The 10,260-nt window shown below is 42.2% G+C and overlaps 1 protein-coding gene across 1 annotated transcript; it reads left to right on the top strand.

The window, feature by feature from the left end:
* Positions 1–7,765: 7,765 nt before the first annotated feature.
* LOC136456370 (peroxiredoxin-2C-like) lies at positions 7,766–10,197 on the top strand. The gene is made up of 3 exons (XM_066456205.1): positions 7,766–8,061; positions 9,228–9,307; positions 9,776–10,197. Exons 1-3 carry the CDS (start codon positions 7,907–7,909, stop codon positions 10,027–10,029), a joined length of 489 nt encoding a protein of 162 aa, XP_066312302.1. The 5' UTR covers positions 7,766–7,906; the 3' UTR covers positions 10,030–10,197.
* The last annotated feature ends 63 nt before the right edge of the window (positions 10,198–10,260 follow it).

Below are 10,260 nucleotides of genomic sequence, written 5' to 3'. Positions count from 1 at the left end.
TAATGTGCGTGCCTAGTGTGTTGGATTTCATCTTCACGATGATCCTCTTCATGAGGTGCTTAACCTTCTTCATGGGGTGTTCTCTTCGTGAGAATGGAGGAGTTTGTTCTTATTTTATTTGACAAGTATACATTAAACTAGAATCCACAGGTGTCCCATAGATTTTAGCTTGATAGTATATAATATTTAGTTTACTACTAGTAAATATAACTTTTGGTTTATAACTTCAAGCTACTCCTCTTATTTTTCAAAAATATCTGGCATATGCTCCGCTTCAGGCTTCACAAGAGCATTAGTCAAACTATTGTTTGATTTAGTGTGTGATATTATTCATGCTTCTAGTTTCGAGAAATATTTTCTTTAGATCATTTTTCTTCTGTGAAAGTAATATTTGGTATTCAAAATAGGCTTTCTCTCCCCCCTAATGCCAATATTAGATCTTTAATAGCATACTTCAAAAGATATCCCTTATCATGGGCTTAAAATAATCAAATTCATGCATCTCTAACTACAAGCGGAGGCCCATTCATATATGCTATGATGAAATTTTATGGGAAATATTCACGCACATATTTTAACACGGGGGTTAGTATTAATTAAATGCAGCGAGCTAGAATACATAAAGTGCATTTAAAAATGTTTAGCGTTCCTACAAACTTAGGGATGTTCTCCCACTGATTTGCACATATCGCTACTATTTCATTGTCTAGCTTCTTCATTGTTTGGTCAAAAAAATTAATCCAATTACTCATACATAATTAAAAAAATGGATCATATACTTCAAATGTATAAATACGCAACATTCAAAATTATATGAAATTTCTTCTATAATTTTCTAACCAAATGTCTTTTCTTCATAAATCTCAAATCATCCTTAAGTGTTTTATCTATTAACTCAATTTCCACTATAATCCATCCCATTCAATTGAGTCACTTCTCCGTTTAGCCAATTTTAATTTAAGCAACTCTCCCTGATCTTAGGCTACTTAGCCCTAGACCAATTTATTGCTTATCATGCGATCCATTGAAAGCAAGATATTTCTTAGTTCAATAGGAACGATAGATATAGCGTACTAGCTAGCCAATCTAATTATGGGGGAAGTGCAAGGTAACTACTAGCTATAAATATAGCTTCTATGCTAATATTCATGTAGCAGTAGAGATAGTTGTAGCTCGACGAGAGCACAACATAGTGATACACATTCAAGTGTTATGTGGAATGTTGGTATTCAATCTAATGTAATAGATAACAACAAAATGCAAAACTACAAGCTTGCTTGCAATTAGTGTAATGCAGAGAAAGTTAACTCGGCCGGAAGGGACGCGACTAGGACTTCAAGTCCTGTACATGCACTTAAAGATAGATTTAGAAAGGCTATGTCTATTAAATATGTATTACTCATATTTTCTTATACCTTTACCCAAAATTTTCTCTCTCTCATGCCATAGTTACTTCAAGTATTAATATGCTTCTTGCATCAACTATGAATAATCATTTGTAATGTTCTATAGAATCCAATCATACTTCTAGTATTCATTGGTACTGGCATGAAAATCACATATCAAGTGTACTATTCAGTGTACAACAACATATTCAAGGTAGGACATAAACTTCTAGTTTTCGGGCTAAAGTATTAAATACTTAGTTTTAAGATTATACAATTTCTCGACTAAATTAATCCTTCTAAGATTAGTTAATATGCCAGTATAGTCCAATTATTCATGTGCTTCTAGAAAATTAAGTTTCTTTTCTACCTACATGGTAGTAGTGCACAAAGAACTATAACCTTCATAGTTAATTGAGGCTTCTTTGTGGATAAGTCATTGCAAAAAAATGATAGATAGGCAAAATAGACAATTATTTATATGTGAAATATATAAATCTATAATTCATTTCATGCAAGATTAACACACATTACTGCATGTAAGAATTGCAACTAAGAATATTTAATGCTTCATATTAGGCTTCAAGCTAATAAAGTAAACATTAACTCTTCTATAAGTTTACATAATCCACTTAATTCAACGGGAATTAAAACTTAAAGCACCACCACCACCAGTACCAATGCTTCAGGATTGTAATTTCAAAGACAAAACAAGTCTGTAAGCACATACTTAAAGTTCTTCTTCAAGAAAATATTTAAATTTTCTAAATAATATCCATTCTCGCATGTCTTAACTTCTATACATGACAGACGTTAGCTTCATACTTTATTCTCAATAGTTGTGAATATATAGTCACAAGCCTTCAAGGAGTGTAACATATGCAGGCCACATATTCAAAGTTATTGAAATTGACAATATCCTGGTTTATAAAGTTGTCTAAAACTTTCAACTCAATTTTGACTTGAGTAAATTTTTATGGTAAATTCAAATACTTCATGTATTACATTTCTCTTTGATATTCAATACACAAGAGACATTTCTTCGAGCATATACATTGATAAAATCTTATTTACCATCTTGTCTTCGATCTAGACATTCAATACAAAGCTTCAAGCTATTGTTTATAGAGCAACATTATACCTCAATCTATAGGCATAGAAGCTTGAAAATTCGGCTTTCCATGCAATATGATATTCTATAATCATAATTTGGGATTTTTTTTTCATGCAGTGAGTCCCACAATGCATTTGTTATTTCTCTCGGCCATATACTCATTCTAGAGAGTAATCAAGAAATATATATATCCTGAATTCACTACACTTCATTGGTAGCAAAATATTCTACATGGATTTAATAATGACCATAACAAATAATTATACTATTCAGAGTAATTCCAGGATATTTCTACTTCCTTTAAGGCATGCTTATTAACATAAATTGGACCATGTGCATATAAATTTACTACATGTAAACAAGTAGGAAGGTGCAAAAAAGTAGTGGACGGTTATTCAAAACATTCTTAGAAGCATCCTAGCATTTTTAGGATCCAATTATGATACATGCTAATTTTCAGAATTAATACCAAGCATTCATTCATCCCAAAAATTTATTATGCTAGGGAAAACAAATATGAGCTTCTCAATGGTAATAAGTCGCAGGTCTACAAGATTCAGAGAGCTCATATACCTTATAACATGTTTCTAGTGTAATCATTCAAAATTTTACTCTTGCAATTATATGGTATATAATTCATAATGTGTGATAAATAAATGCATTCAAAAGTGCATAAAAATATCAACACATGATATAGATACATGAACATAAATCAAATACTGCAAAATAAATAGAAGGCTTTTACTATTAAATTGCCTACACATAATTTTCTGCTAGGAAAAAATAGGAGTTTTCCACGGCACCATATGCAAACAATATCCAAAATTCCGTATTATTTCAGCCTAATCCCCTTCATGTACAGGATTGCAGCACATAGATCGGTAGCCTTCGGGATGGTCAACCTTCAATGTCGGCGCCATGGCTGCAAGCCTAGCATGGCGATGGTGCGAAAACCCATGCATATGGGTCGTGCCGCTCAATGATGAAAACCGTAGCGCCGAGAACCAAAATCTGACGACAGCCGCATGCGGGCGGAGCGACGTCCAATGAGCTCATGCTGGAACTCCTATATCAGCGAAATACTACGGCGGGAAAACGGACTAGGCACCACTGTGCACTATTAGCGTGTTGGCCATCATGCAGGGGCAGCGTCCACGGTGGCAACTGGCAAGCTACATGCAGGAACTTCCTTGCGAGGATGATAGCATCTGGCCATCTACCGTGCTTCAAGACGGCACACACAGAACTCATTAAAATTGCTTGCTTGCTTATCAATGTACATGTATGTAATGACCAGATTGATCTTCATTGTTAACCCATCGATGTGTAATGTGTAATTCATTTTTTTTTTCGTTCACATGCTTGTTCCATATTTCGTGTCTTCCAGACTACAAGAGGCCAATAATTCAGATTGGCGTTGCCTGCTACTAGGCGGTGGCTGGTGGCTGACAGTCGTAATGTACTACCTGTATTGCATCCTTCTGCCAGCGTAACCAATAAATATATATGGATAAATAAAAAATATGTACCATATACATCAACGAGTATTTTGATCTATTAGCTTCTAGCTAGTAGATCGGTTTTAATTATGTATTGTTTGCCCAGATATGGTTCTCTGCCGTAGGAGGTCAACTGCGAGTTGACGAGGCCGGGGCACTTCTAGGCAGGTGGCGACATGCTGGTCGTTGATGAAGAAAACTGATTGTTTGCGTGTACGGTATTAGCTGCCGTGCACTACAATGCAAGTTCGTGTGCTTGCACTACTTGTAAAAAAACATGTACTGCATGTACAGATTCTAGGTGAAAACTAGATCGGCTCAATGGTTGACACGTTGGCTCAATTCATACCGCGTAGGACAGTGGTTAGTAGATACATACCACGTAGGGTGTTTTAGCATTGTCGTAGATCTGCCTGCTTGATAACGACGGTGCCTGGGCATGTCGATGCAGTATAGATTAGTAGTAGATAGAGGTAGCAGATCCGTTTCGCTAACAACGTCGGGACGTCGACGTCGTCGAAGTAGTCACGGCGGGATATTGACGATACAAGCACCGGCATCAAAGATCAGCGACGGCTTCAACGGCGATGTCGACGAAGAGCTTGTAGCACTGATAACGTGTTATAAAACATGTTGCCAGCGGTTAGGACCTTCTCCTCTCCGTCTCTCATAATCAAAATAGTAGATAAAAGTAGAACACATAGACACAAGTGATAGGGATACTATTCTTTATTCTTTGAATATTGGTGATTAAAAAAAAAGCTCCCACATATATATATAGTCCTGCTAAGGTCTAAGAGTTAGGTAAGAACCCATATACAAACGGACTAGAATTATGATTTCTCCGCCTTGTTTTCTTCTAGGATAGAGTTTTACAACAATATGGTCCGTGTATGTAATCGAGACAAAAATATATATGCCTCATGTATATTAGTATAGAAGTGATCATCCTTCGTCTCCGCACAACTAGTCGATATGTCCGAGTGGTTAAGGAGACAGACTCGAAATCTGTTGGGCTTAGCCTGCCACGATTTTATTTTTCTGGTCCTTTTTCGCATTATCATTTTGTTTCCCCCGATGTACTAGCAGTAGGAGAGACGCTTTCTGTTCACTAGGTAATATATAGCAACTCTAGTAGATCTTTTTTTTCTCTAAAAAAATCTATCGTTGTTGTGAGTATTGAAGCAAAAGATTTTACCATAAACAACCATAACTCCCCCAACATATTATCATTTTGTTTTCTCTGATGTATCTGTTAATGAACATTCGAAGTAGGAGAGGATTTTTTTATCTCCTAATTGTATTGGGAGAAAACATAAGTTTCCCCATTAAGTAAGGTCCATATGTTATTGGTGATCGGGAAAAAACATCTCAGTAATTCAAAAAGGTGTATTGATGGCACCGTTGCCACTTCATCGAGAGAGTTCTAATGAACATCTGAAATGCTCTTAGAATAGCTGCCATGAATCCTTGCTTCGTCCAACACCCATGATAGCCGGGGTCTAGATATGACACGAGGATTCAAGGAATAGCATGCAGGGGAGTGTATCAATCTCAAACTCCACCATTCAAGAAAATGGAGTACAAGCACAGTACACACGATGTCGGGTTCATAAATCAGGGGTCCCTCATGTACCGGCTTCCCATTGAAGGTTCGGCCCAGCAGACAACATTGCGAACGACGCGTAACTCCTAAGCCGGACCAAATACCTAAACGACAGGCCAGAAGGGCAATCCAATCTCTGATCGGAAGGCCTCACTAAGCCAGAACAAATGCTCGCTTCCGACTCCGGCCCGCCTCTCTGACCGGAAGGCCTGGCCTAAGAGGAACAGCGCTCGCATCTGACTCTAGCCAGCCTCTCCGACCGAAAGGTCTGGCCAAATACCGCTTCCGACTCCGACCCGCGTCTCCGACCGGGGATGCGCCGAACCCCTGCTCACAGCTCTTCTCCAACTGGCACAATCAGAGCCGACTGGGACCAAACGACCGGGACGCCCGCTCGGTAAGGACCAGGAAACGGACAGAGAAAGTAAGGCAGAGCACTCAAGTCAACCGCAATACTAAGGCCCGTACCATGTACATCTATAGGACAGTACCCTGCGATCTTTCTGGCATGACAGAACCCAAGCAGTGTTGTAGGCGTCGATATTTTCCCTACAGTGTTGTGGGCGCCATCAACTCCCATACCAGACAAACACGGTAAGGCTCCCCCCACATGCCTCTGGGCATCAACAGTGTTGTGGACGCCGGCATTTACCGTACCAGACGAACATGGTAAAACCCCCTACATGCCTCTAGACATCAACAGTATGGTAGGCACCGACGTCTGCCATACCAGAAGAAGACGACGCAACCTCCCACGTGCATCTGATATTAAACAGTATTGTGGGCGCCTACCATTATTTGGTACCCGCCGGTGTGGGCAACAAGACTTAGTAGCATACATACTCTCTCTCTCTCTCTCCCTTGTGAGGTCGTCCCCTTCATCTATAAAAGGGGATGCACCCCTTCCCAATAATGGGATTTATCAGTTCACTAACACACAACAGCAGAACCATTAGGTTCAAACCTCGAGCACACGCTCAAACACTTAGCACATAGCAGAGCTCCTGTCACTCTCGGCCCTTCAGACCAGAGTCCGACCGGACCTCTTGTACCCCATCTTTCTCCCTTCCGTTTGTAACCCCACAGCAAACTTCGAGCACCTGGGCTCAGGAATAAAGTCACCGACTGACTCAAACTGGACGTAGGGCACGTTGCCTGAACCAGTATAAACCATGTGTCATTGAGTACTAGGCCACCTTCGATCACAACGTACAACAAAATTATAAATATTTACGTGTTGGTCACTTTCTGCACCGACACATGGGGTATTTCAACTTGAGCAAGAAGAGTAGGTCGGCCCGCCGTGATCGGCGACCGTGACGACCGTTCCCAGTAGGCCGCTCCGCATAGTACCTGCATGCCTTGAATGCGTTGACCGCGGAGGCATGGCGTGTGCGTGCACTCATGGTCTCATTGAGAGGTCTCGTCTAGCCGTTTCTACACCAACGTAGTGAGACATTTTCTTAGAATCTGTCTAGCAAGAACTCTTGTGTTTTGAGGCCTAAAAACACTCAAATTTTTTACCATTGATCTGATCATCTAACAGCTTCGAGCTCTCATCCTTAACCCCACCTCTTCTTCTTCCTGGAGCCCAACATGCCGCCATCGCCCACCAACCCGCCGTGGCGTGGTAGGTCTCGTCGTAGCTCCACGGGCGTGGAGCCCCGGCGAGACCCTACCGCCCGCGGCGACCTCCTCCTTTCCCTCCCCCCTCCGGCCACCACCATGGCCATGAACGCCCTTGCCCCATTCTGGCCTTGGCGCCTCCTACGTCGGTGGAACCCTAACCGCCGCCTCCCGCTATCCCCACTGTATGGCCAGCCTGTCTCCCCCGAATCCCTTCTAAGTCTGTCGGAGATGGAGAAGGAGAGGTAGTGGGACCGGTGCTATCGGAGGTCAGCAGAGAAGTAGTCGTGGATTCTGCGTGTTTTGTGTATGTGAGCCAACTGCGATGCAAACTAAAAACATGGAGTATCTCTATTCGGAAATTCAGCCGGCGGCTATCATGAACCACCGTCTAGTGCTCCTAGTAGCATAGAAAAATGAGCCCAATTTCCCCGGGCGGCCGGCCCCCGACCTGCTCGCTTCGCGGCATACCGGCATATCCGCCAAAATCATTGCGTTCACACGGGGGTCTGCTACGCAGCGCCCCCACCCACCAGGCGCCTCCAACAAATACTCCATCCAACCTCCAGGCGAGGCCATCGGCCACCCACCACTACCCGCAATCAAGTCCCCATTCACTCGCCTGCGCTTCCTCTCCTCGCCGCGCTGCCCCTCACCCTATCCCTTCTGCACGGCCATGGCTCCGATCGCTGTCGGCGACTCCCTCCCCGACGGCCAGCTCGGGTGGTTCGACGAGAACGACCAGCTGCAGCAGGTCTCCGTCCACGCGCTCGCCGCCGGCAAGAAGGTCATCGTCTTCGGCGTCCCCGGCGCCTTCACGCCGACCTGCAGGTCCCTACGCCCTTTTCCCGTGCCCGTCTCTTCCTCCCACTTTCTCGGAGATCTCCGAGCTTTTTGGCCCTGTGTTTGTGTTTTTGGGGAGAGAGGTCTTTCTAGGTCTCGTCGGGGCGGAGGGGGATTATCTGGGTTCTTTTGGAACTAGTTCCAATTCGGATTCAAAACTAGCGATTTAGTTTTGAGCAACAGATCGACAGCAGTTTTTTTTTTACAAGAAGTTTTAGAGACAAACCCCCGGTCTTAGCCATGCCAGATCGACAGCACATCTGCTGCAGGCGGTATCCTGCAGAGAAGAGCAACCATGCTTGCGCGCTGAGAGGATCGTGAAATAGTCTGGCCTTGAAGTGTAGCAGAACCGGTTCCACCTCCTAGTCAGCGTCAGGTGCATTGATGGCAGTAAGGAGCGGAGCCTGTCAACGTTGGGTCAGCAAGGTCACCACGGTCTTCACCAGGTATATTGAGTTCACCCAACGGTGCATGCAGCTTGAATAAGGACTACCTTCTTGAGATATGGGCCTTCAAGCAGCACCCATCCCACAACTTTTTGGGAAGATAATGTGTCGTGAGAACCTCCTGCATGTATACTGGTCCTTAAGAAGGATCAGCAACTGCGGTGCAACTATGGCCCCCTCCCACAGTGAATGGATTGTGATGGTGTAGGGCTGTAGGCAGGTCCTCCTTGATTAATTGTCCCTTTACAGAAGGAAATTGAATAACATCACTACATGCCAGTATATTTTTCATGCATGGTAGCATTCCTCTTATAACTACTGAATTTTATCTAGTCTAACTACAACCCATGAATTTTTCATGCATGGTAGCTTCCCTCTTGTAACTACTGAATTTTATCTAGTCTAACTATAACTCATGATTTCAGTTTAGTGCGAACAAAAGGTATTATCTTTTGTTTGATTATTTACGAATCACGGCTAGTCTGTGTTAGTGCTTATTAATTGTAAAATTGGTTAGCTGCTTTAATTTGAGAAGTTCAATGGAAAATTGCAAATTGCTTAAATTATAAAAAGATTTGCATTGAAGGTAATTCCACTAACTGAAGCCAAGAGTTCTATTGCTCTTGTATCTCTGAAATCCTTATATTATTTTGTGAAAAGCTGAAGTACTCAGGCTCTCTGTTCTGTGCATTTCTTCTATGTTCATAGCAACCAGCATGTGCCAGGCTTCATTACACAGGCTGAGCAGCTCAAAGCCAAGGGTGTAGACGAGATCCTGCTTATCAGCGGTATGCTTCCAACATATATTTGCCTATCTGTATTTGCAAAGACAGTTGTTTTGATAAGTTTTTCATTGCAAACATCCTGAGCTGAATATGAAGCAGTGCGCTCAAACTTATATTGTTCTTTCAGATACTGTGATTTTCTTAATGTTCTTTGCCTAGCTGTATGGTACCTCTGCTGTAATGTTATCAGTGTTGTCATGCAATTTTTTTTCCGTCACTGAATGTTTGAAACTTAAATAAAAAGCAAAATGCTAAGTGATGATCTGCTATGTTTCATATTATGGTGTATCTGTGAATAATTGCTGCCACGAGGCTAGCATGTAGCATTGATCATATTTAGTAACTGTAAATCTGTTGTACCCCTTTCCTATTACACTGACTGAATTCCATCAATTTGCCATGTTGTGCTTATGACTTTGATCAAAAGTAGCTAGGCCAGACTGACATGATTTGCTGCTTTGTGATATGCAGTTAACGACCCATTTGTCATGAAGGCATGGGCAAAGACTTACCCTGAGAACAAACATGTGAAGTTCCTTGCTGACGGTTCTGGAGCATACACCAAGGCACTTGATCTTGAGCTTGATCTTACAGAGAAAGGACTGGGCGTACGCTCAAAAAGGTTTGCTCTTCTGGCTGACGACCTCAAGGTCGCCGTCGCAAACATCGAGGAAGGTGGACAGTTCACAATCTCTGGTGCTGAGGAGATCCTGAAAGCCCTCTAGGAGTTTGATCTGTTCTAAAAGCTCGGCAATGTTGTGGACGTCATAGTTTGAACTCATCTTGAATAACTTGTCGTCGGGCAAGATCAGTTCCACGTAGTATATGAAACCGTCGTCGTTGAGTCCTGCACAATTTGGAATTTGTACGGTTATATTTGCCGGTTCGAGTAACTTTTGATTCGTCGTGACACAAAGTTGATCCTGAGAGAACGACAAGTATTTTAGTGCCATTTG

Source organism: Miscanthus floridulus, chromosome 6 (assembly GCF_019320115.1).
Source record: "Miscanthus floridulus cultivar M001 chromosome 6, ASM1932011v1, whole genome shotgun sequence".
Lineage (NCBI taxonomy): Eukaryota > Viridiplantae > Streptophyta > Magnoliopsida > Poales > Poaceae > Miscanthus > Miscanthus floridulus.
Note: the sequence above shows the minus strand (reverse complement) of the source record. Positions and strands in the feature narration are given on the sequence as shown.

What these genes read in the sequence shown, in the direction of transcription:
- LOC136456370 (XM_066456205.1), top strand. Translation starts at nt 7,907, where the DNA reads ATGGCTCCGATCGCTGTCGGCGACTCCCTCCCCGACGGCCAGCTCGGG. An exon ending in GCCTTCACGCCGACCTGCAG is followed by an intron (nt 8,062 to 9,227) that starts GTCCCTACGCCC and finishes CTATGTTCATAG; the next exon opens with CAACCAGCATGTGCCAGGCT. An exon ending in CGAGATCCTGCTTATCAGCG is followed by an intron (nt 9,308 to 9,775) that starts GTATGCTTCCAA and finishes TGTGATATGCAG; the next exon opens with TTAACGACCCATTTGTCATG.